General features: G+C 37.6%; 1 protein-coding gene across 1 annotated transcript; it reads left to right on the forward strand.

Moving 5' to 3' along the window:
* The first annotated feature begins 6,666 nt into the window (after positions 1 to 6,666).
* Positions 6,667 to 20,954, forward strand: LOC143570563 (single-strand DNA endonuclease 1-like). The gene is made up of 16 exons (XM_077056188.1): positions 6,667 to 6,734; positions 6,804 to 6,961; positions 7,039 to 7,100; positions 7,208 to 7,335; positions 8,449 to 8,500; positions 8,577 to 8,649; positions 9,447 to 9,520; positions 9,715 to 9,774; positions 9,867 to 10,033; positions 12,437 to 12,541; positions 12,686 to 12,768; positions 12,891 to 13,019; positions 18,282 to 18,337; positions 18,851 to 19,279; positions 19,520 to 19,762; positions 20,700 to 20,954. The coding sequence occupies exons 1-16, from the start codon at positions 6,667 to 6,669 to the stop codon at positions 20,952 to 20,954; spliced, it is 2,142 nt and encodes a 713-aa protein (XP_076912303.1).
* Positions 20,955 to 26,960: the final 6,006 nt, after the last annotated feature.

Here is a 26,960-nt window from a genome sequence, read left to right on the forward strand (position 1 = left end):
GAAGATTAATTAATTGAGTTTAATAAATATAGAAGACATAGGAGGTCTTGAGCCGCCCCCATATCTCTTTATTAGGGCTCATTTATGTTTTCTTGTTCAATAAGCTAAAAACCCTAGATTAGTATCAATATATTGCAATCGTTATAATTGTAATTCCTCATGAGTGAGGCAGTGGCAATAATAAAATACCCTGGTTGCAGCCCATGGATGCAGGCCAGTCTAGACCAAACCACGTAAATGTCGCATGTTCATCTTCGTTTATTTTTCTTAGGCAATATTGTTCGTGTTTATGTGTGTGCCAGATCCTAACACTGTTGACTCAAAATAGGAGCATGTTTGAGGAAAAAAACCAAACGTCCATATAGTTTGCTTACCAGTCTACTTTTGGCACATAGATTGTTCATGTCAGCTAGTATCTTTACATATGTGCCACTTTAGCAATAAATATAGAATTGTAATTCATTCCGCAATTAACAAGTTTAGGGACTTTATATGTAAAAAGTTGGGTTGAATGACTTTTATAAGAAAAAAACAGAAGTTAATTGTTTTTTTTATGATGGTACTTACACTACTTAATACATTGAATAAACCTTATTTTATGTCTATATAATTGTGAATTCATGAATATTTGGAATTATTCGTGTTACAAGAGACTTTGCAAAAGTCATAATTTTACGAAGATTTAGTTGGAAAAGGTATATTATGAATATAAAGAACTTAGGGGGTGTTTGGTACAGAGAATGGAAATGGAGAGAAAATAGAAATGGAAATGGAATTGTAGAGAAAGAGAATTGGTATGGAAAATGAGAATCATTTCTCTTGTTTGGTACACGAGAAAATAAACAGAGAACTCTACCATACCCAACCCCACCTCCACCCAACCTGACACCACTCACCACCGCAGCCCCACAACCACAGCCCCACCTAGAGGTGCACAAACCGGTTTTTTTGGTTCGGTTATTAACCGGACCGGTTTTTTTTTTGCCCGGAAAAAAACCGGTTCGGTTAATAACCGGACCGGTTAATAACCGGTTTTTTTCTGTCAAAACCCTAACCGGTCTAACCGGTTAGGACCGGTTTAGAAACCGGTTAGAACCGGTTAATAAACTGGTTTTTTTATTAACCGGTTTTTTTTATTAACCGGTTTTTTTTTTTTTTTTTTAATTTCGCGGTTTCAAATACGAATATTTGTTTTTTATATTTTGTACTTAATGAAGACCATTATTTTTTCACAGTATAAACAAACCGGTAACTACAAGGCAAAACGGACTGACCGAAGCCATTCTTTGCTTTCGTTGTTAGGGTTCTTTGCTTGGAAGATGAGTATGAGTGTGTGTTGGTGAATGTGTTTTCAACAAACCAAAGATTAAAAACACATAACTTTCATTTATAGTTTTTACATTAAAAATACAAACATTAAATCGTTATCGCATATTCGTAACTCAAAAATACAAACATTAAATCATTAACACTGAAGAAATCTCTGCCAAGAACTGTTGTTCATGATTTAACTCAAAAATACAAACATTAAATCGTGAACTAGCAGATGCTCCTGTTGTTCCCAATCGCAGTTTGTTCATGATTTGCCTCCATGTTTGCTGTTTCTTTAACTAAATTAGAAAAATCCAAATCAACAAGTAAATAAGAGCACATATTAGGAAAAAGAATGCTTAGACACGATTACATGAACAACTTGCTGTTTCTTACTCATGATTTGCCTCCATGTTTGCTGTTTCTTTAACTAATTTTCTTCGCTACCCGATCCCGAGCTATTTCTTAGGTAATCGTCGTACGCGGCTTCTTCATCGGTCATTGGTTGAGTGTGTCCTTCATTGACCTCGTCTTCATACAAGCCCGCTTCATACTCCATTTCCCCCTCGAGTGAGCGTTGATGTTATGCCCTATCTAAAGAGTCCAAGTAATCCTTGTAGCAAATCGACATCTCTATAGCTGGTGCAGTGAGTCGAGTCCTCCTAATCGATATAACCCTGCCAGAAACAGAAAAGCAGACTCCGAAGCTACCGTGGAAGCTTGGACCGTTAGTAAATCTTTGGCCATGGCGGCGAGGATCGGAAACTCATCCTCCTTACCTCTCCACCAAGCCAGCAAATCAAGACTTCTAAATTCATCCGGAGTCATGTGTTTCACAAAGTTGGTACCACCATACCTTCCAAGTTCACTGCTTGGGGTGTTTACCCTTTGACGTTTACCGGCGTCTTCCCAAATCATGTAGTACATCCCCATTTCAAGGTCGGTTTGGGATTGGGATTGGGCAACAGCTCTTAACGAGTCATGAATTTGGGAAGACGACCCGTATTTTGTAAGGTAGACATCATACATGTTTGACAAGGTGGTGTTGAAAGCATTCTTTAAAGTTTGGCTATAATAGGGGTTTTGATCGTCGTTTAACCCAAGCTCATCACAAATTTTTTCTATTAAAGCTTCAACACCACCAACATTGATGCAGCAGCACATGTCAAAACAGCGGGTAGTTGTTGAAAATATTTTCTAAATTTTTTTTTCATTTTTACACCCATATCAAAATAAGGTGCACCCCTACAATCAAGTTCACTCAACTTTGTGCACATGACAGCAATTTTTGGTAAAGCAATGGGGCTTGTTGGATAGTAAACCCCGAATAAACTAGTTGTGCAAGATTTAAAAATTTGAAGGACCTCCGTAACGATCTCAATCAATAACCAGTTTCTAGGATTATATGGTGCACATTTACCCCTACTTGACAAAATTTGATGAAACGCAATTAATGATTCTTTTTGTTGGATGGCTTTCTCAAACATATTACAAGTCGAGTTCCATCTTGTTGGACAATCCCAATTTGGCCCCAACCATTGACAATTAGCTTCTACACAAAATTTTTTGTATATTGAAAATGTTTTATTGTTGCTAAAAACATCTCGTAACATTCTTTTAAAACTGTTTCTTTGCGTTTCGATCACGTTTAACCCATCTTGCACGGCCAAGTTGATAATATGTGCAATGCATCGGCTATGAAAAAACGCTCCATCACAAATAGGTTTATACTTTAATTTTAAATGGCCAACCGCGGCCGTATTGTTGGACGCGTTATCAAACGAAATTGAAAAGATTTTATCTTCAATTTTGTATTGTCGAATGACTTTATCCAAGATTTGAAAAATATTTCTACCCGTGTGCGGGTAATCAAACAATTGAAACGCAACGGTTCGTTTCATCATTTGCCACGACTCGGGGTCAACCCAATGAGCCGTCACACAAATGTATGAGTCGGGCGAACCATGAGGTACCGACCAAACATCCGTTGTTAAGTTTACACCAGTTTGTAAGTTTGAAAAGTATGAAATTAGTTCGGATTTAGCGTTTTTCCATGCTTTAAGACAATCTCTTCTAAGGGTCGAACGACTTACGTGTTGGTAGCGTGGTTGAACATAGTTTTGCATCATCTCCGTGAATTGAGGGTGTCGAAGTGGTTGAAAGGAAGTGTTTGTTGAATCACAAAGTTTGAAAACTGTTGACGTACCGCTTCAACGTCGTACGTAAACACCCCTCCTTGATTCGTCATCTCCGGCTGCGAACTACTTCCCGCTTCGTCCTTCAAGGCCTTGCAAAAGCGCTGTTGTATATGCGCTTTTAAAGTGGAGTTTGCATCTTTGGCATAGAACTTCAAACAGTGCTTGCATCGAGCTTTTTGTCGACCGTTAGACAGTTCGCATAGGTCGAAATGTTGCCACACATCTTGGTTTCGTTTCGTGGGGATGATCCGAACGACCGTTATGTCTGTGTTCGAGGCACCCATGTTGACGGATGAAGCAGCACTTTGGGAGGCCATGATAATAAGAGCGTATAATCGAGTATGAAATAAACGAGTACGAGTATGAAATAAACGACTACGAAATAAGAGCGTATGGAGTGGTAATGTGGTATAATTGAGTGTGAGATAAAAAAATAATCGCGTATGAAATAAACGTTTAGAGCTAGTAGAGTTGTATAATCGAGTGTGAGCTAACCTACCCAACCTAAACTATATATAGTTGTTTATGGGGGTAAAATGTTAAAAAAAACGGCTAGAAATCAAGAAAAAACGGGCAAAAAAGGACCCAAACGGTCATATGGCCGTTTTATAACGGTCAAAAACCGGTTAACCTAAAAACCGGAGGTTAACCGGTTTTTGACCGTTAACCGGTTAACCGGTTTTTAGGTTAACCGGTTTTTTAATAACCGGTTTTTAAATTTAACCGGTTTTTTTACTAACCGGTTCAATAACCGGTTTTTGTCCACGAATGAGTAACCGAAGTACTAACCGGCGGTTCAATAACCGGTCTAACCGGTTTTTTAATAACCGGTTTTTCTATTAACCGGTTTTCGGTTAAACCGGCCAAACCGGTTCTATAACCGGTTTTTTTGAACACCTCTAGCCCCACCACCACCAGCACCACCACCACAGCACCACCACCACAGCCCCACCACCACCAGCACCACCACCACAGCCCTTTCTTCAACCACAGCCCACCACCACCGGCTGCCGCCACCAAACCCCCTTCTTCAACCACAGTACACAAGAAATTAAAAAGATTCAAATTTTTGGAACATAAGATATAGAAAAAGGAGGCTCAGATCTGTCATCACTGCCTCTTTGGAGATTTTGTGGTGGTGGTTGTGGTGGCGATGATGATGATGATAATCAGAAGCCACCTGCAACCACCGCCGATTTCCACCACCACTGTCACCCACCTGCGACCACTATCACCCGACCATCTGAAAACCCTAACCTACCACGAACCCCACTTGAAACCCTAATCTCCGTTCACCCGTACCACCTGCAACCTACAACCGGTTACCATCTCTGTGTTCACCACTGCGAACGGCGGAGACAGGGTGGTGGTTGCAGATTTGGAGACAAGGTGGCGGTTGCAGACTTGGAGACGAGGTGGCGGCCGGAGACGAGGTGGTGGCCGGAGACGAGGTGGTGGTCGGAGACGAGGTGGTGGCCGGAGACGAGGTGGTGACATGCTATGAGGAGGCTGCTGAGAAATGGATTTCTCTTTGTTTTAAAGAGAAATGGAATTCTCTAGTTTTAGAGAAATAGAAAGAGAAATAGAAATGAAAAGTGGAAAACAAACAAAAGAAATATTTCTAATTCCATTTCTCCCCAATCAAATCCCTCTACCAAACACCCCCTTAGTTTCATTTAAAGAATAATTGAACACGCAAACATATTGTGTCCACCCTGTACGAGCGTATGAAACTGTAAAAGTCGTATGTCGACATATATGATACCATACGATCATATGTTAGTGGACAGGCGTGTGGACCAATTGATGCCGTACTTATACGCAACAAAAAATAAACTTTAAATTTGGTAACGACAAACTTTCGCAACTTAATAAAATATTTGTCGAGTTACAAAATATATTGTTATCGCTAGTGAACTTCCTGATTAGAGCATGTTTAGGATTGAGTTTGAAAAATGCTTATTGGTGTTTTCAAAAAGTCAATAAGTTAAAATGAGTTTGATCTAATGGTATGTTCATATTTCACTTTTGGTCCAATATAACATAAATGGTCCACAGACTTGGACAGTACCAACTTTTTCTTGTTAAGTGAATCTGAATGACTAGAATTAGAGGCGCGCAAACGGGTCAGTCCCGCAAGACCCAACCGGTCAGACCCGACTCTATTGTAAATAACCAAGTCTAATTGGTTCGGGTCTCACGTTTGTCATTCATAGGTGGCACGGGTCTTATTAGGGGTGTTCTTCGGGTTCGTTTTTCGGGTTTCGGGTTTTTTGGGTCGGGTTCTTCAGGTTTCAAAGTTTTAAATTTAACCCGAAACCCAACCCAACCCAAATCTCTCACGGGTTTTTCGGGTTCGGGTAATTCGGGTTTGGGTTTTTTCAGGTTGGGTTAATTGGGTTTCGAGTATCCTAGTAAATGAAACAAAATATAAAAAAAATAAAAAACTTCAATGCTAAAATTAAAACAACATATTCTTCTTTGCTCGTAATGCAAATAATCAAATAATAAACTAACATAACTTAATAAAGTCATAAAACAATTTCAAAGAAGAGTAAAACTAAGTAACTAACTCGAACCATAATCGTCTTCAGTCAGACGTGATTTGGTTGTTCGATTATAGTTGCTATTATTAATAAACAGGAAAACATAAATTAACAATAAAGAATCGATCCATAATGGTTGGAATGACAAGAGTCGATTAGGCTCAGATTCTAATAACTTTAGTGACTAAGACTAAGCCTATTATAACTAAAATTATATTTAATTTCAAAACTAAAAGTTTATTTGGGTTTTTCGGGTTGACCCGAAACTTATAAATCAAATCCGAGAACCAACCCGAATTACTTCGGTTCAGGTTCGGGTGCGGAATTTTCGGGTTGGGTTTCGGGTAAACGTGACATTATTCAATTTTGTAAATAACCAAGTGGGTTATGATTAGAAGAATACCCTTTCCCTCTATCAAACAGTTTCAGATCTAACGTTCTCCGGATGAGTAAACAGTTTCAGATCTAACGTTCTCCGACAATGGGATGAGTAAATAACCAAATGCTATTATTAATAAACCGGATGAGTAATAAATATTAATATAAATAAATTTGAAAGTTTGAAACCATTTCCCTCTATCAAACAGTTTCAGATCTAACGTTCTCCGACAATGGGAGTAAAAAACCTGTGGGAAATCTTAGATTCTTGCAAGAAAACACTTCCTCTTCACCATCTCCAGTAAGTACTTCCCCCGAACCCCATTTCAATTTCACCTTCTAATGTTATTATTATTATTATTAAGTGCAGAAACAAGAGGGTTTGCATCGATCTATCATGTTGGATGGTTCAACTTCACAATGTCTCAAAATCCCATTGTTCTATCAAAGATAAGCTTTACCTCAAGGGTTTATTTCACCGACTTCGGGCCCTCATCGCCTTGAATTGCAGCCTTATCTTCGTTACAGGTGCCTTGCCCTAATTTCAAAATCGCATTTTTATTTCTTGAGCATGCTTTATTTGAACGGGTTATCGTAATTTACAGATGGCTCAATTCCGGGCATCAAAGTATCTACGTATAGAAGGCGTCTGCATTTGGACAATGAGGTAATTATTTCATGTTATGATGTTGTCATCTTCCTTTTTTTTGTTTTTGTTTTTATCACATATCTTATAATTATTAATTTGATTTTATATTTGTTTTTGTGTGATAGAGAACCCGAGACGAATCTTCTTCAAATAAAAATGCTCCCCTTCAAAGGAATATGGGCTCCGAGTTCTCGTGTATGATAAAAGAGGCCAAGATTCTTGGTTCAGCATTAGGGGTTCCGTGTTTAGACGGGTAATTAATATGCATATATATACCTTTACTAGGACATATTAGGTATGTAAACTAACCACATGTTCAGTGAATGGTTCATGAACCGTTCGGCAGGAACTTCATTTATTTAATAAATGGACGAACATGAACATATTTTTTTGTTCATTTAGTTAAACAAACCAACATGAGCACATGTCTCGTTCATTTATGTTCGTTTATGTACATTCATTTAAATTCGTCTGTGTTTGTTCATTTATGTTCATTCGTTTATGCTTTTTAATATATTCTTTTAATATTTTTGGCTCATGACAATGTTTTAATAACTTTTAAGGCCCAACACATTGCTTTTCACACTACTTATAACTGGTTTTAGCTTGCTTATGTTTGTTCATCTATGCTTAGTTCGTTTATCCTGTTAATGAACGGACATAAACGGACACTAATATGTTCATTTTCTTACCTAATGAAGAAAATCCCGTTTGTTTAATTGTTCATGGTCGTTCAGTTAAACAAACAAACACAAAAATGCTCTGTTCGTGTTCGTACAGTTTGTTTACAAGCCTGGAGTACATGCTAGAGGTGTAAAATTTGACTCATTTATAGTTCGATTCAGGTTATGTTTTATTTCTAATTGGTGAAATAAATAAAGTTAGCTCAAAAGGAAACAAGTTAAATAGGTTTATAGGTTGTGGTTGCCCTTAAGTGTATATTTATAAAACCTCCTAAATCATTTCATTCAAAAAGTTAGATTACCATTGAAATAAGATATTTTTTTCTAGTCATATTGGAGATGCTAAATGCTTATATGAAGTTTAGAATTAATTATAGGGATGGTCCATGTGGTTTGGTGATATTGCAACTTTAGTCCTCAAGTTTCAAATATTACAGTATTACACCTTTAGACCAACTATTTGCATGAACTTAACACCATAGGAAATGACCAAATACCCCTTTAGTGTTAACAATAGAAAATAGAAAATACACTAATATGTTAGTACCAAGAACAAGATCCAAGACCAATCTTTGAAATTTCTACAACCAAGAAACAAAATTTATGATATAGGTTTTAATTATTCAGATTCGTGAACTTTTTACCATGCACTTTCTTAACTTTTTGAACTTGTTGCTACTCAGTATTGAAGAAGGTGAAGCTCAATGTGCATTATTGGACTCGGAGTCGCTATGTGTAAGCAAAACAACATATAATCATTTATGATGTCATGTTTCTTTGATGTTTTCTACAATCTTTTTTGAATGTTCAGGATGGATGTTTCTCTTCAGACTCGGATATCTTTCTCTTCGGAGCAAGAACAGTGTATAGGGACATATGCCTTGGTTAGCATATCTAACATTCTGCTTTGTTATATTTTAGCTGGTCCTGTTAATATAATTTTAATTAACTTTTGATTTTCATATAATGGTTTAGGATTTTTTATGCATTAAAGTACACTTTGGGCATCTTTCAACCTGTTTCACTTATTTCTTTTTTAACTAGTTCTTATACGGGCCACTTGACCTGACCCGTTACAGATAAAACATAATCCAAATCAACCAATTCGGGTTTTACTAGCGCCGTAAACTAGCCATGCCGCTTGTGAGCTACTCAAGATTGGCTCGCTAAAAGCTCGGACTGAGCCGCGCTTAAACATGCTCGAGCCTAGAAATAAGCTTGTTAAATAAAAGAGCTCAAGCTGATTCGTGTATTATGTGATAATTTTTTTAAATATATATATATTTGTATAATAACTGTATATAAAATTATTAAAAAACTGACTAAATAATATATGTTATGTTATATATAAATAGTATTATTAAACTAATTAAAAATTTATATAAAAACAAACGAGCCGAGCTCAAGCTTGGAAAACTATTCACGAACCGAGCTCGAGCCTTAGAAATAGAGTGCGAAACGAGCCAAGCTCGAGCTCCTCGTAAGTTAAATGAAATTAGCTCGAGTCTAATCGAGCACTTGAGCTCATGTTCGGCTCGTTTACACCTCTAGGTTTTTCCATTAAGCAATGTCCCTCTTTATCAGTCAATAACACCTAGAGATGGACTAAAAGTTTATTTTTGTAATGCTCTAGAGTGCTGTTTTTCTTAATTTCTTTTTGTTTTTTTATTTTTTTGTGTAGGGGAAGGTGGGCATGTTGTTTGTTATGAAATGGATGACATTGAGAAAAACCTTGGATTTGGAAGAAACTCATTGGTGAGTTACGCACGACTATTGACTACATGTCGAAAACGCCCCATAATAAGTACAATATAAATAACTTTTCGCCAAAATCATTTTAAGAATTTTCAAATAATGGTTATAAGCCAGAAAAGGTTAACTAGAATAATAAACCTACCAAATAAATATAGCTTTGGTTTTGAACTCACTTAAGTTACTGTGGCTTTCAGATTGCTCTAGCTGTTCTTCTTGGCTGTGATTACTCACCAGGTGTTCGTGGGATTGGTCCAGTACGTTTAAAACTTTCATCACTTATTTCTTAATTTGTTTCGCTTAATTTTGATTGATTATTACTAATATATCTATATGGATTAATGTGCAGGATATTGCGTGTCAGATTGTTAGATCTTATGGTGAATCTGCAGTTCTTCAGAGACTTGCATCACAAGAATTGTTGCTTAAAAAGAAAGCTAAGTGTTCCAACAAACAGAATCAAGTACCCGCCTTCAACAATAAAGAGAACATACCGCCTCATGAATCAAATATTAATGGAAAAACAGCTATCTATATGATTTAATATGGGGAAATTATATTTCTCATTTGAATATTAGTTGCTAAAAGTTGAAAATTTTAAAGGTGCTAGTTACGACTTCCTTAGTCCTGGTTAGGGCTGTAAACAAGCTGAGCCAGATTGGGCTTGGGCTTGGGCTTGGGCTTGGGCTCGGCTAGTTTACAAACCGGCTCGTATTATCTTAGCAAGCTGAAGTACTGAGGTTGAGCTCGGCTTGTAAAAAGCATGAGCCGACATGTGGCTTGTTGAGCCAACCGAAAAAAATGAATTTTTATCTTTTTACACATTGTTTTATATATAAACTAGGATAATAACCCGTGTTACACACGGGTGGAAAACATATCAACAAACAATATAAAATATAAACTACGCATTCAGTCAACACAAATATTTGACATAAGTTTTTTACCCTCAGATGTTACAAAAGATGTTAAAACTATATATATAACATTAGGGATGGCTATGAAACCCGAACCTGATGGGAAAACCCGAAACCCGACATAAATGGGACGGGTAATACCCGACCTGTCAGTGTTTGGGACGGGTTTGGGAGTAGTTTTGAAATTTTTCGCAGGTTTGGGACGGGTTTGGGATTTCTAATATACCCGATTACCCGATAACATAGACCCATTTACCCGATTATATACCCGATGTACCCGATATAGCTTATTATATTATACATATACTATATTCCAAATATATTATTTGTTGAAACTTGTTTATGTCAATTATTTGAGATATTTTATTTTTATGGTAACCATCTTTGTAATCGATTAGTTATATTTTGTCAAAATCCCAGTAGAAACCCGACGGGTTTTGAGCTGGGGTATACCTGACGAGTATTTGTCAAAACCCGATAGGAAACCCGAAACCCGGCGGGTAATTACTCGATTAAAACCCGACGGGTTTGGGATGGACTTTTATAACCGGGTACGGGTTTGGGAATACCTAAACCCAACCCAAACCCGACCCATTGCCATCCCTATATAACATAAAAAGAAAATACTTTATAAATAAACAATGAAATAAATAAGAAATAATATAACATAAATGAACCATTAGACCTGGAAAAAAATAAAAAACACATATTAGTAAAAGATTTTGTAATATTAATTGAAAACTAAGTTTACAAATGCATAACAGCTTTAAACTGTATCATATTAAGTTTCCGAAAATCTCTTTGTAAATAGCTTTATTTAATTGTTCCTAATTGTTCTAAAGAACGTTTTTTTATTTTTTCTTTTAGAGTGCTTTTTATTAATAATTTTCAAAGATATATATATTTTTATAGCATTTTTCATGTCATTTCTTAATAAATAAATAAATAAAACTAAAGAACATTCGGTTTGATCACCATTCATCGGCTCTTCTTCTTTCCTCAAGAGTAAAATAAATCATTGACAAGGTGGTTATAAATTGGAATACAACAACAACAACAATCATACCTAGTAAATCCCACATATAACAAAAACTATTAGTAGGGTCTGGGGAGGGTGGGATGTAGGCAGGCCTTACCTCTATCCCTAGGGAATAGAGAGGTTGCTTCCAAGGGACCTCCGGGTCCAAGGTTATAAATTGGAATAAATAGACTTAATCATGGAGTTAATTGCATTAATTTGAATAAATAGATTTAAATGAACAAAAACTTAAAAAGATAGACATACAAGGTGGTTATTAATTGGAATAAATAGACTTAATCATGGAGTTAATTGCATTAATTTGAATAAATAGATTTAATTGTAGAATTAATTGAATTAAATTGGAATGATGATTTTAATTTAGTGGATTAAAAATAATTGTGAATATGTGGAAATTATTGATACGGAAATGTGATTACATGGAATCCTATGTGGATAGGCTAGAATAAGGACATGTGGAGAGAATCATCTTGCTTTAATATATTAGTAAGATATATATATACAACAAAAATATTATTTTTACATCCTGATAATGCATAATTAATAAGCTTCAAAATTAATAATTTATATTTCTTATAATTTCGGTTACACTTTTGGGTTAAAGTTTTTATATTAAAGCGTGGGCTCTAATTTAAACGAGCTGACGAGGCAGCTAAATGACACTAATGAGCAAGCCAACAAGCCTGGCTCGGGCTCGGCTCATTTACAAATGAGCCACGAGTCGCATGCTTTTTGAACATCCATATTCCTGGTACGTTGCTATAAGTGTTTGACTCCGACTGTGATAAAATGACCAAGTTATCCCTAAATAATGGCAAAATAAGAGAACCTTGTGGACAAGAACCTATAGCCTTTGTATCTTTAGCAGGAGGCTCTCTTGTAACAGAAACCTTTGTGATTTCAAGATTTTTTAAGTTCATTCAAGATGAATATAGTGGTTTGATTTTCAACACGTGTTCTTTTTGTAGGGCATAATAGTAATTTACCAAGTAGTAATCAGTTTCTTCAAGTGATGGATGCATACCTCAAACCGAAATGTCTTTCAGCTGACTCTCAAATGGTCCAAAGGTATATTTTAACACGTCTCATTTTTATCATGGCCCATAAATTCTCACAAAAAGATGACTAAAATGACTGATTCTAATTTTCTTCATCATTGTTAAAAAATAAAAACAGACCTTTTTAAAGTTCCTACATTTATTTTGGTTGCAGGGTTCTTGGTATACATTCATTTCAACGGACAAAGCTTCTGCAAACATGCCATCGGTTTTTTGAGTGGCCTCCCGAGAAAACAGGTACATGTGTCTTTAAACAAACTTAGTAAACGTGAAAATGTACATAATGATTTATTATTCTTGTTTTTATTTTATTTATTTATTTTACATATAAAAGATGAGGTTGTGTTATTTTTTATTAGACGAGTATGTTCTTCCTAAGATTGCTGAAAGAGACTTGAGACGATTTGCAAGCCTACGGTGCACCTCCTCTAACTTAGGAGTTCAGCTTCCTTTAGACAAGGTCTGTTTTTCTTATAAGGAAGGGTCATGTAAGTAATTTCTAAGATAATCTGTTTTGTACCAGCTGTTATGAACTGGTTATCCATAATAGATTCGTGTGACTTGAGGTTGCAATAATAAGCATCAATATTTTTTACTTTCTAATATTGTTATTTTTTGCTCCCTTTGAACCTATAGTAGGAGAATTACCTTTATATAAATATCTAGATCAACGATCTAGCTTTAGACCTATAGTCTGTTTCGTATAGCTTTAACATTGACAAATAATTTGTTTTTATAAAACATTTGAACTTTTAGTTCCTTCTTATCTATTCATATACTATGTTTCTTCTTCGGGAAGAAATATCTATGTTGGGTTTCTTCTTCAAGAAGAACCATTAATTCAACTATAATCTTTGCATACATTTCTTAATCATAAAGAAATATTATTTTATTTCTTACGTTTTTTAATCACAAAGAAACAATACTTTGACTATAACTTTTACTTATGAAAAGGTATATTATGCTTAACTGTGAGCAATGTTTGGGCTATACCCCCGACTATGGCCCAAGCCATTATAATAATAAAATAATACTTAATCAAAACCCCTACCTCACACGGTATTCGGAGTTAGATGCCTAAGATTGATCGAGCAGCACTTCTACTCTCTATTGCATTCTAGAACTTAAACGTTAGAGTTTTGGAGTTTGGCACGTTCCACGAGGTCGGCCCGCTTCCTGAGGCAAAACGTGTGAAAGTGGAAATGTTTCGGTGTGAGTCATGATGTGTGAAGCCTCCTATTTATAGCGATTTCGTGTCGTGCGAAGGCTCTCTTCGTATAACGCGAACCGCCATAAAGTTGGCTGAGTCATCAGGCGTTCTGCCATGTGTCAAATCGTGCTGCCAAGTGTCTCCACGTGTCATGCATGCAGAACCACTACTTCGCATCACACGAAGAATCCTGATCCTGTTACTTCGCGTCAGGCGAAGTTACTCAAAGTCGGTTTAACTATTTTGTCTTTCGTGCAGTGCGAAGACTTGAAGCCTGATCCTTCGCGTCGCGGGAAGGAAGGAGTTTTCATATTTCATTTTCAGTCCTTGTATTATCCAAAAATACTAAATCGGCCCTTATGCGGTGAGATGAGCGTGCGAAGTGTAATGTGCGCCATCAAAACGCCACATTACGCCCATCGCCCGAGCTCGAGTCTGAGTCCGAGTCCGAGTCCGTGTATGTGCGCGTGCGCATCGAGTGCTTCGCACCATCCACTAGGACTAGTGAGAGTTATTAGTCACATAAGAACATTACTATGGAAACTTTTTCCTTATAAAGTGCTTCCATTTCTTTTCCTCCTTCAATTTTCTTCCTTCTTTCTATATGGATGTTTCTTATCTCTTTAACATAAGATGCCTTATTTTTCTTATTTCATTTCTTTCCCATTACTTACGTTGAGAATAGTTTTAATCACTTAACTTTCAAAATTTAAATCTTTGGTCCAAAATAAGTATGGAATTTCTCGGGATGTTACATCCATTCTCTTGAACCATCGGAGAAGTTTAGTGGCATTCTCTTCTCCAAGATGCTGTGGTGGTTTAGCACTAGTGAAATTTTTGAAGTGGAAGTTGTTCAGGCAGCCGAAGTAGTAGAACCATTCGAGTTGAGACTCTGGATCTAAGTCACGATAATAGGCATGGCAGCAACAAACTCCATGGTGATTCTATCAGCCAGACGGCGATCATGAGAACCAGATAAACGAAGTTGATTACGACGGTGATTTCTTAGGAAAGACGTTCTATGAGGACCAAAGATGAAATTTTTTATGAGATGATGGGTAATTTGTGTAAATGAGTTGATGTTGGATAATAGGGAAATAAATTAAATTAAAATCGTGCTAGTGGCTTATCATGACTTGGGGATGCGTCCAAATTTTAAAATAATGTGAATACTTTTGAGGTATTTAAATAAATACACAAAGTTTATTTTAAAAGAAAAATTCAAAATGAAATTTTATTGGGTTGGGCTTTCCATGGGTTTTCCATGGTAGCTTGAGAACCCAAATTAAGTAACGAAACCTATCCAATGTGTTGGCCTCCCATGAGCTTTCCATGCAATTTGAATGGTCCAACTAAATAACGCAACATAAATTTGTGAATTGGGCCTCCCATGAGCGTTCCATGGCAATTTAAATGGCCCAATTAAATAACACAAATTAAATTTTATGAATTAAATTCATGCATGGCATTTCCATGCATGAATTAGGCCAACACAAACCTATCCAATGTGTTGGCCTCCCATGAGCTTTCCATGCAATTTGAATGGTCCAACTAAATAACGCAGCATAAATTTGTGAATTGGGCCTCCCATGAGCGTTCCATGGCAATTTAAATGGCCCAATTAAATAACACAAATTAAATTTTATGAATTAGGCCTCCAATGAGCATTCCATGGCATTTTAATGGCTCAATTAAAATAATGAGTTGCAAAGCAGTTGAGTTGGTCGGCCCATGAGCGTTACATGACATTTTAATTGACCCAACTAAATAAGGAATTATCAATCAATCGAGTTGGTCGGCCCATGAGCGTTACATGACATTTTAACTGAGCCAATTAAATATCGAATTAATGGATCCAAATGTGAGCAGTTGGAGTATCTCGTGAACCACCACGGGTGATACGTTCCAACTAAATATCAAATCAAAAACTGGTTGAGAAATGGATAGTTGGAGTGCTCATGGGTTGACATGGATTTTTCACCCAACTAAACATTTTAAAATAAATAATGATAAAATATTGGAAAATTTTCCCGAATTTAGCCATGAACCACGGTGAATTCAGCTTTTAAAAAAGGAATGTAACCGTTTAACCGGTCACGTTAACCACTCAAAGTTCCGGTCGTATGGAATTTGTTCCTCTTTGGCCTATAAGATCGAGTATTGTGGTCGGGCTATTCTCCAGGTAAGAAATAGCGTCTTACCTTGGGTTCTCGGAACCGTTTTTCCAAGGCCCGAATCACAGTTCTACCCCCTTTCGGTTACTACAGAACATGTCATACTCCTATGCTTTAAAGTGCAGGAATAAACACAAAACAAGGGAATTCCTAAGTAATTTCCCAAAATAAAAACAATATACTAAATTTATTAAACAAAGGAATTTAAAATATTTGAGAGTGAGGCATAGCCTTGGAGTTTGTGTGTGCACAATATTAAAATAATAAAAGAAATAAATCACGTAAGTAAGTTGTAAACACCTAATAATAAGCACATAACGCAATCATGTAGGCACGTATAGGTTCCTAAGCATATTAATAGAGCATTTCTAACAACCTATCTTATAACCTTCGGCTCTGATACCAATCTGTCACACCCCAATCTAAGGCGGAAATGTCAGAGTGCGAACTGCTGGTTCACAGCTCACAAGGTACTATCATACAATATAAAATATGACAATATCTAATTAATTTATTTATTTCAAATTCCAAATAAGTGCACAAGTTTCAAACATGACAAATATAATCCAAATTAATCAGATAATTCCAAAACGAAATAATACACAAATATCCTTTATTTTAATATCTAATGGTCTCTTTATGTGTTCTTCATCTTAGCTTCAAACCAACTAATAACATGTATACGCGTACAAAATAAACATAGATTTGTCAATACGAGGTTGAGTGAGATAATAACTAATTTTGTCACTAAATATAATACATAATAATTGAGCAAACAAAATAATGCGAGTTTAAATCAATCAAACCACTAGCAAATAGTTGTGGTTGTAGACCGTTGCCTTGCGAATCGGGCATTGGCCACAATGACTAGCATATACAAATGTAGGTGTCGGTTGACCATCGCCATATGAATCAGGCTTGGGCTACTAAGACGGCGTACGATCATACTTTAATGTGACGATGATGGACCTCTCCGAAAGCGATAAAGTAAACAGTTAAGCAAATAACAATTAACATTTATTTGATTACACACAAGATTAACGTTTGCTAGTTGAGTATATATAATTTAACAATATGAGACAATACGCATATGTCCCCAAAATGTTTAAAAGCTGTAAAAAGTGGCAGGAATGATCTCTCACCTTACTACTTAGGTGAGTTTGTGAAATAATAAGAATGAAAATAATATAAAACGAGTGAACCGTCCCTTAATGCACTGACTGAGATAATCCGAACATACGTGAAACTTAGAGAAAATAAACTATAATTAAAACGGAGAACAAGCTGCTGGAATCAATCCAAACGGATGTCTAGAACTCCGGTTATGAAATATCTTAAGAAATAAGCGAGCTGGTACTGACCAGAATCTGAACAACGAGTCAAAAGTCAGGTTTTGGTCAGTAGCCTTAAAACCTAGAGACAAAAATAAAAGTCTTTTGGACCGAAAGTAAGTTCCAACCAGAAGTGATAGAAAATGATTGGTCAACTTTGTTGACCAATTTGCCCTTAAACGGGCCCGAGTCCAATTGACCCGTTAAATCCCCTCAATCTTAGAAATTTTTTGAGGGTTATTTACTTTGAATAAATATGAACGACTTTACAGAGACAATATACCCGGAAAGCGCCTAGAATGTTGCTACATGTTTTGTACGTCTCGGTCTTTATTAGTTTATTGTTTTATTATGTTTTAATGTAAAGAGCATATTGGTAATTGTATAAGCCCATTCGCTCTATTGTAACGTAACGAATGTAACACATTCGTATTAAATGTAAACTCATTCGTTAACCTTGTTTAACGAATGAGATAACGAATGAGGGCTATTCGCTATGGTTTAATGTATTAACGAATGAGTGTGTTCGTTCGTTTGGTTTTAATGTAACGAGTGACTCATTCGTTAAAGTTATCTTAACGAATGAGGTCATCTCCTATAAATACCAGTAAGATTATTCATTAATGTAATAGTTCTGATTATTCTCTTCTCTGAGTCGTTACTCTGCCGGAATTCACTCTCAATACACACAGTTCACACATATAAAGTAATCTAGCCTAATCGTATACCGTATCAACGAATAACTCGATGTCATCCTAAGATCTAGATCCTAACAGGCTCTCTCAAGTGGTATCAGAGCTATTCGGTCTGATCTTCGATGTTATTCGTTGACTAGTTGTATGAATTCATCATAGATTGATTCAATTTCACGATGAATTGATCTAATTAGTGATTTGTTCGGTTACGGTAAAACAGAGGTTCCGTTTAATCGTAATTGGACTATTTAAATTGTAATTGGAGTTTGCATTAGTTAATTGGATTTAGATATGGAGGTTTGAGTTCGGAATTGAGTGCAATTGGATTGTAATTTGATAGATTTGGATTTGAATGTTGATGACGGTAATTGTAGCTATACAGACTGGTTAATTGAGGTCCGGATTGTAGTGATTATGGACTAGCATAGTTAGAATCGGAATTGGATTACGAGTCGTTTGATATAAGTTTTGTGGATTACAAACGAGCATGGACTGAGATATGAATGTTTTGGACATGATGAATGTTTTGGACATGATGACTGATTCGCTAAACTATTGAAAATTGATTCGTTAAACTGTTGAAGATTGATTCGTTAACAGTTAATTCGTAACTGATCATTCGTAAACTTACATTTGCTAAACCTACATTCGCTAAAGCTAGATTCGTTATACCTATTCGTCATGACTTTCACTTAAGTCACATTCCACATTCGTTAACACAAGTGTCATTCGTTAACCACTGATTCGCTAAACACATTCGCTATTCATTTTTCTCACATTCGTTACTCATACCTATTCGTTACATCTTCACCATTCATTACTGGTCTCTCATTCATTTGAAAAGTAACTTTAAACATTTAACAAGTTTAGTCTTTGACCTTTCAACCTTGTTATTTCTTGGCTTCTCAGAATGCTTCATATTATGCATTGGCATCCCAGAATGCGTTAATGCAACAAATGCTGACCATGGACAACGAGATCGGTAGTCATAACAAGTTTCCTAAACTTCTGAAGCTGTCAGATTTTGCTCGGTGGGAACCGAGATTTAATGCTCATTTGGGGTCGGTACATCCTAGCAGTGTACGGTTTCTCGATGAAGTTTATGCGGCACCTCTTGTAGGTAGTGATAATCTTGGCTGGACTCCAAAAGAATTTAAGCACTATGAAGCACAGGAAATCAAAGATTTTGAAAGTGAGACAAAAGCATATTCGACTCTCACAATGGCTTTGCCCGAGCAAATCTTTTATCAGTATAGCACTATTAAGACTTGTGCATCTCTATGTGCAACCCTGAAGACTAGAAGCTTGGGAAATACGCTCGAGAGTAAGAAGACTCTTGTAAAATTTCAGTTTAGAAATTTTATTTTAATAAAGAATGAAACTGTGGAGGAGATGATTAATCGGTTTAGTCATCTGGTTGTGGAAATGGCAAGTGTGAATCTTGAGCCAACTGAGATGGACAAGATTGATACCCTGAATAACGCATTGCTACCTTCATATTCTACTTTCCTTTTGGTGTTAAAAGAGAATGGTTAATTTCGTAACACCGAGCTCACTACCGTGCAATTTATTAACAAGATCGAGGAAAGAGAATTTGATTTGAAGTGCCATAACTCATTAAAGGATAATCAAAATCAAAATCCTTCTTTATATGGTGGTGCAATGCCTGCAAATAATTCTTCAAGCTCAGTTCCTATCACAACATTCTTCACTCAAGCACAAGAAGAGTCAGCAAATGTAAATGGTTCACCTAGCATTTGCTTCATAGAAACTGGGGCAAATTCTGGTTCAAATGCAAGTGCTTCAAATTCGTTGCCTAAAGTAAATCTTCAAGAAGCTGAACAACAATTTGCGTTTGTATGTGCGTTCATGACTTCATATGAAGAACTGGTTGGAAGCAAGATTGCAACATGTGAGTTGACCGATGAAGACTATGACCAGATTGATCCCGATGACCTTGAGCTGATGGATCTCAAGTGGAACATGGCAATGATTGTCAGAAAGGTTAAAAGGTTTATGCAAAGAACGGGAAAAGACCTTCCTACTCTTAACAAGCGAGTCGGGTTTGACAAACTGAAGGTCAAGTGTTATAATTGCGGGGACTTTGGCCACTTTGCCAAAGAGTGTGATAAACCAAGAAAGGAGTATTTGGGTCCACGCAATTCTGAGAAAAATCCGGGAAAGAATTCATCGGGAAGTGATCAAAGTAAGAAAAGTTCATCAGAGGGTGACAAGATTAAGTCGACCAACACTCAAGCTCTCGTCGCAAATGAAGGTGTGGACTGGTCTCAATAGTTATTGGGAAATCAAGCCAACCTTGCTATTGTTGAACCAGTTGAGAAGTTTGAAGATGCAAGCAGCGATAATGTATCCGAAGAAAGTGACACCTTGATTCGGAAACTGATACTGATTAGAGTTCATCTGTGCAACCCGAATCAGAACATTCGGTTCCTGAGCAAATCGAATCTTTTGCCTGCATGGCAAAAATTGAAGAGGTATGTCCTAAACCTTCAATTAATGTATCTGAATCTTCAGCTGTTGTGACTAAGTGTGCTGAATGTGCTGAACTCAAACTCAAACTTGAATCAGCTTTACATTAGAACACTACTCTCACAAAGGATCATTTCATGATCAATGAATGCTATCGACAGAATTACTGGAACAATCTACACTAAAAATTAAAAATCTGTCCGAAAGCAATCATGATCTCAAAGATGAAATTCAATGTAAGTTAATAGTTGTTGAACAACATTTCAAGGAGATTCTCCGACTCCGAACCTACATTTCAAACCTAGAAAATGAAGTTTTAGAATTGAAAAACAAACTTGGAAAATCTCGTGATTCCTCGTTTCTTTTAAATGAGATTATAGAAGTTTATAATTCTCACAAGATAAATGGGAAAGCGGGTTTAGGGTACGTCGAGATTCCTCCTCCTTTTAAAGGAGATTACTGTAGCATTCCTGATGTGAAACAATGTCCAGAAATGCCTACTGTTGAATCTGAAAAATGTTGAACATGTTGGGTTCGTAGGCCTTGTTGGCCCGGTTTATTATATGAAGTCAAAAGAGGAGACGGGTGTGGGCGGTCGGGCCCAAGCCCGGCCCGGTTTAGATTTCTTGTTTAATAATTTACTAACCCTAGTTCAGTCTCTATATAAACAACATTATGTACTTGTAATATTTGGTCACTCAATAAAGATATACCTAGTTGCCACCCGTGGACGTAGGTCAGTTTAGACCGAACCACGTTAAATCCTCGTGTTCGTTTATTGCTTTCGTGTCGTGTTCGGTTTCGTGTGTGCGTTTAATCCTAACAAGTGGTATCTAGAGCTTAGGTTCAGATCACGCGAAGAACACGTTGAACCAGCCAAGTCGCCGCCAAACCATCCAGCCGCCGCCACCCTACTGCGCTAGGGTTCCGCCGCTGCTCCGCTGCTACAGTACCGCTGCCGCCGCTACTGTACCGCCGCCGCCGCTACAGTACCGCGCCGCCGCTACAGTACCGCCGCCGCTACAGTACCGCCGCCGCCGCTACAGTACCGCGCCGCCGCTACAGTACCGCCGCCGCTGATTAGGGTTCCGCAGCTGCTGGTTCGTTTTTTCTGATCAGTTTCCAGTCCTTTTATTCCTTGGGTAGTTTGGTTGTTTGCTGTAATCAAAACTCAGTTTGGATAATGGCTGAGGACGGAAAGATCAAGATTGAGAAGTTTGACGGACAGAAGTTCGGTTGGTGGAAGATGCAGATTGAGGCACTACTTTGTCAGAAAGACTTGGATGTAGTGCTTGAGGATGAAAAACCAGAAAAGCTGTCAGAAGCAGATTGGAAGAAGTTAGACAAGAAAGCTAGGGCTTGTATTACTTTGTCGTTGTCGGAAGATGTGGCGTTTAACATCATGAAAGAAACCACAGCACGTTGTATGATGGAGGCGCTATCCAACATGTATGAGAAGCCTTCGGCAGCGAATAAAGTCTATCTTATCCGAGAGCTAGTGACAACAAGAATGAACGAGGGTGGGTCAGTTACAACTCATATCAATAATCTTAATTCGATCTTGTCCCGCTTAGTGTCAGTTGACATTAAGTTTGATGATGAAGTTCAATGCCTCTTGTTATTATCCTCTTTGCCCGACAGTTGGTCGCAAACAGTGACTGCAGTTTGTAGTTCGTCTACAAATATTACTTTCGATGGGATTCGAGATCTGATTCTGGGAGAAGATTCAAGACGCAGAAGTTCAGGTGAATCATCAGGCAATATGCTAGTCACAGAAGGTAGAGGTAGGGGAAAACAGCGAGGCAGTGGGAGCAGGAAGAGGAGTCAGTCTAAGACTCGTAAGGATATTGAATGTTGGGGTTGTAAAGAGAAAGGACACTTCAGGAATCAGTGTTCGAATGGTAAGAAAGAGGTGAACGTTACAGAAGACGACACAGATGACGGGGTCAGTAGTGATGAGGCTTTGGTTTGTAGTGTTGAGAGTAGCGTTGATGCTTGGGTGATGGATTCTGGTGCATCGTTTCATGCCACTCACTGTAGTGAAACGATGAAGAATCTTAAATTTGGGGATTTTGGAAAGGTTCGACTAGCGAATGATGATATTTTAGAGGTTACGGGTATGGGAGACGTTGATTTGATAACTTCAGCCGGTACTTCTTGGACTTTGAAAGACGTGAGGGTTATTCTAAGTTTGAAGAAACGTTTGATTTCAGTTGGGCAGTTGGATGACCAAGGGCACGATGTTAAGATCGGGAATGGGCAGTGGAAAGTAGTCAAAGGGAATCTTGTGGTTGCTCGTGGCAAGAAAATGGGTTCGTTGTATATGGTCGATATGTCACCGAAAGGAGTGGATCCAGTTTTGGTGAAAGACAAAATCCGGTTCACAGAATCTCGTGGGCAGAAGAAGGTTCGTTTTGCAAGTAACAAACCCAGAGCCAAAGTGAAGATTCAGGATGAACGAGCTAGGAAGGTTAAATCAGTTGGGGGACATCGTGACAGTGGGAGCACAGGTCGTGTTTCAGTTACAGTTCCAGGTCGACAGTGGATTAAGAAAACCAGTATTCCAGCTGTAAAAGTCTCTTCAGTGAATTACTTGCTGAATATGGAGAGTGTTTGTTCTCAGGTTATCTCAGGATCCGGTAGTTCGTTACAGTGGGAGCCGGTAGGGACAGAGAACGGGTCAGGGGCAGTTTCAGCCATGACTGACGTGTTGGAGCTCCGGGGAGCTTCAACGGGCCTTCAGGTTAATTGATGAGAAGGCGGTGGCAACTAGAAGAAGTTTAATGTTCATATTACAGAAGTACAATCAGGAGTGCAGACGAGAGTACTCAAGGCCTCCGAGTGGGAGATTGTTGGGTTCGTAGGCCTTGTTGGCCCGGTTTATTATATGAAGTCAAAAGAGGAGACGGGTGTGGGCGGTCGGGCCCAAGCCTGGCCCGGTTTAGATTTCTTGTTTAATAATTTACTAACCCTAGTTCAGTCTCTATATAAACAACATTATGTACTTGTAATATTTGGTCACTCAATAAAGATATACCTAGTTGCCACCCGTGGACGTAGGTCAGTTTAGACCGAACCACGTTAAATCCTCGTGTTCGTTTATTGCTTTCATGTCATGTTCGGTTTCGTGTGTGCGTTTAATCCTAACAGAACAAACTCAAACAACTCAAGAACCAATCCTAAATCAGTGTTTACTAAAAATGAGATGGATGGGTCGATTGAGGAATTGACAGAACCCGATGTGGTTGTCAAGAATGATAACATTCCGTTTGACAATCATATCTTGTGTGAACCCAAGGAATTTGAACAAGTGGTATATGGTTCAAAGCCCATGGGTGAGTCGTTATTAAAACTCCTAATGTATCTTCTAAAGTATCTAAATCTGATAAACCTTCGGTGTCTGATGAGGAGTTGGTGAGGTTCATCAATCCTCAACCTAAATCTTCAAGTGGGAAGATTTTTAAGTTAAAAGGATTGTCGAAAGTGTTTTCGGATAAGAAAGTTCCTTTGAATCTTCTAAATCCTGAAATGATTGAAAGTGTCTTTCAAGACGACACTTCAAAAGTTACTGAACTTGAACAAAGATTTAACAATTCAAAATTAAAAACTGTTAAAGAAAACTCACATGTCAACAAGTTTAAACCTATAAAATTTGTAAAATCATCCGGTATGGAGGATTCATCGAATTCCACCAATCTGGAATTTTATCAAAATAAAAAAGGATTAACACGTGAAGTTCCAAAGAAAGTAACTTTTGAAAAATCTAAGGTTGATATTATTCAATCTTTGCATAAAAACGAACCAAACGTCTCACCACAAAAATTGTTAGACACTCGCTTGTGTTTTAAATGTGGTGAACCGGGACATGTTTCAAAGAAGTGCAAAGCAAAGGTTAACAATATCAAGTCGTCATCAATCCGAAAGTCTGAAATGAATCAAAATTTGAAATATAATCAAATTGATGAATTTATGATAATTTATTCAAATGTAAATCCGAAGAAAGTTGTTCGGGTTGAAACTGTTAATGTAACAAACACATTTGTTGACCGTGCTCAACCGATTTGTAAAAACACTGATTCGGGCATAATACGTGATGGTTACTTAAAGAAGAAAACTAAAAAATCCGTCACCTATTTTCAAGTACCGAATGCTAGTGTTAATTTAAATTTATCTCCGAAAGTATCAAAAGGAGAGCCCAAGACTAAGGCTTGGGCTACCTTTTTGAACTAATCATTTTACCTGTTCGTGCAGAGTTCATCGAGGTCCATTTCTAGTCACAAGTGGATATTGGATAGTGGGTGTTCTCGGCATATTACTGGCAACCTGGATCTTCTTAATAACATCAAAGATATTCAGGGTGGTTATGTAGCTTTTGCGGGAAATAACGGTGGGATGATTACTAAGGAAGAAGAGGTTTCAAACGGGAAAGTTACGTTTGAAAAGGTTAATTATTGTGAAAAGGTGGATCATAATCCGCTGAGCATCTCGCAGATATATGTGATAAGAAGTATACCACGATTTTCATGGATACGGAATGTGTTATTCTTCAACCGGGATACACAATTCCTGAAGACATGGTTGTCATGCGATCACCTCGATCAAATGATATATATGTACTTAACATGAGTTTTAATGTAAATGTTTCGCCCTCGGCTACGTGTTTTGTCTCCAAAGCCACGGAGAAAGACTCTATTCTTTGGCATCGACGCATGGGGCACATCCACATTCGCAAAATGAATCATTTAATCTCGAATGATTTGGTAGATGGTGTAAACCTCAAGAACTTCAGGATAAATGATCATTGCGTTGCTTGCAAGAAGGGGAAACATAAGAAGAAATCACATCCGAGCAAGTCAATTAATTCGATTGACATACCACTAGAACGACTTCATATGGATTTATTTAGTCCAGTAAATATCGCGGGTGATTTGTACTGCTTGGTGGTTACTGATGATTTCTCACGATACTCATGGGTTTTTTTATGGGGTCGAAAGATCAGACGCCTATGTTAATTCAGAACCTTATCAGAAGATCGAATCACTTTACAAACTGAAAGTGAGACGAATTCGTAGTGATAATGGAACTGAGTTCAGGAATAATGTATTGGATTTCTTCTGCATTCAGAAGGGAATTCATCAGGAATTCAGTGCGCCTTATGTTCCTCAACAAAATGGCGTGTCTGAACGAAAGAATCATACTTTGATAGAGGCTGCGAGAACAATGCTTGCTGATTCTAAGCTACCCGTTCAATTCTGGAACGAAGCTGTGAATACGGCTTGTTACACATTGATTCGCGTACTAACTGTAAAGAGGTTCAAGAAAACAAGTTACGAGCTTCTGAACAATCGTAAGCCGAACTTAAACTATTTGGAACCTTTCGAGTGTCCGTGTACTGTATTGAAGAGAGATGCGGGAAGTTTGATGAAAAGGCTTTTGAGGGATATTTTTTGGGATATAATTCTCCTAAGAAACGGATCTTCAATATCTCTTCAGGTTGTGTGGAAGAATGGTATCACGTTGATTGCCAAAGTTATACTACTCCTCCAACTGGTACGGGTCCCGATTGGATGTTCGATTATGATAGGTTATTTAATTCGTTTATGTCAGCAGTTGAAAAGGTACCTGATGATTTTGTTAGATCATATTTGGAAGAACGATGTCTTCCTATTCCTAGTTCTTCTTCGATTGATGTAGATGACTCTCCTAATGTATCAGAAACGTCCATTGATGTTTCTGAGTCTTCCGATGATGTGGACTTTGTTGATTCATCGTCAGTTCCATTAGATGAAGCTCCAAAAACAAACGAGCCGATTCTAATTGATGATGACTCACCAACGGTCTCTTTAGACACTGTGGAAGAAAATATCACCAATCTGGGTGATAACGTATCTGTACCTGCTAATCCTTCCTTAAGGATTCACAGGAACCATCCGCAGGAACAGATACTTGGTAATGTGAACGATGGGGTTCGCACGAGAAACCAATTAGCTAATGTATGTGAAGACGAAGTTTGCTGTAACTTATCTCCAATTGTGCATTCGATTGTTTGTGCTTATGCGGATTTGCACTCATCGGGTATTCTTAGTATTGCACGATACACCTGCTTTCTATCACAGGTTGAACCAATAAGTGTCACGATGGCACTCAAGGAACCATCTTGGGTTGAAGCTATGCAGGAGGAGCTGCAACAGTTTGTTCGACTGGGTGTATGGGACTTAATTGACAAACCCGAACGAGTTAAGAAGGCTATACCTACAAAATGGGTTTTTAAGTGCAAAAAGGATGACCGCGGGGTAATCGTGAGAAATCAGGCACGATTGGTAGTATTGGGTTACAATCAACAAGAAGGCATCGATTACACCAAAGTATATGCTCCTGTGGCACGACTGGAGGCTATACGTATTTTTCTTGCCTATGCAGCCTACAAGGAATTTAAGGTTTATCAAATGGATGTGAAATCGACATTCTTAAACGGCGAGATTCCTGAAGAAGTGTATGTGAAGTAGCCTCCTGGATTTGAGGATCCACA

This window comes from Bidens hawaiensis, unplaced genomic scaffold (genome assembly GCF_021521415.1).
Source record: "Bidens hawaiensis isolate Kalapana, Puna unplaced genomic scaffold, B.hawaiensis_p1.1 tig00001269_1, whole genome shotgun sequence".
Taxonomy (NCBI): Eukaryota; Viridiplantae; Streptophyta; class Magnoliopsida; order Asterales; family Asteraceae; genus Bidens; species Bidens hawaiensis.

Bases quoted from the DNA above. Each gene is read 5' to 3' on its own strand.
- LOC143570563 (XM_077056188.1), top strand. From the start codon at position 6,667: ATGGGAGTAAAAAACCTGTGGGAAATCTTAGATTCTTGCAAGAAAACA. The intron at 12,542-12,685 runs GTATATTTTAAC...TTTTGGTTGCAG, and splicing joins GACTCTCAAATGGTCCAAAG to GGTTCTTGGTATACATTCAT. The intron at 13,020-18,281 runs GTAAGTAATTTC...GTAATTTGATAG, and splicing joins TTCTTATAAGGAAGGGTCAT to ATTTGGATTTGAATGTTGAT.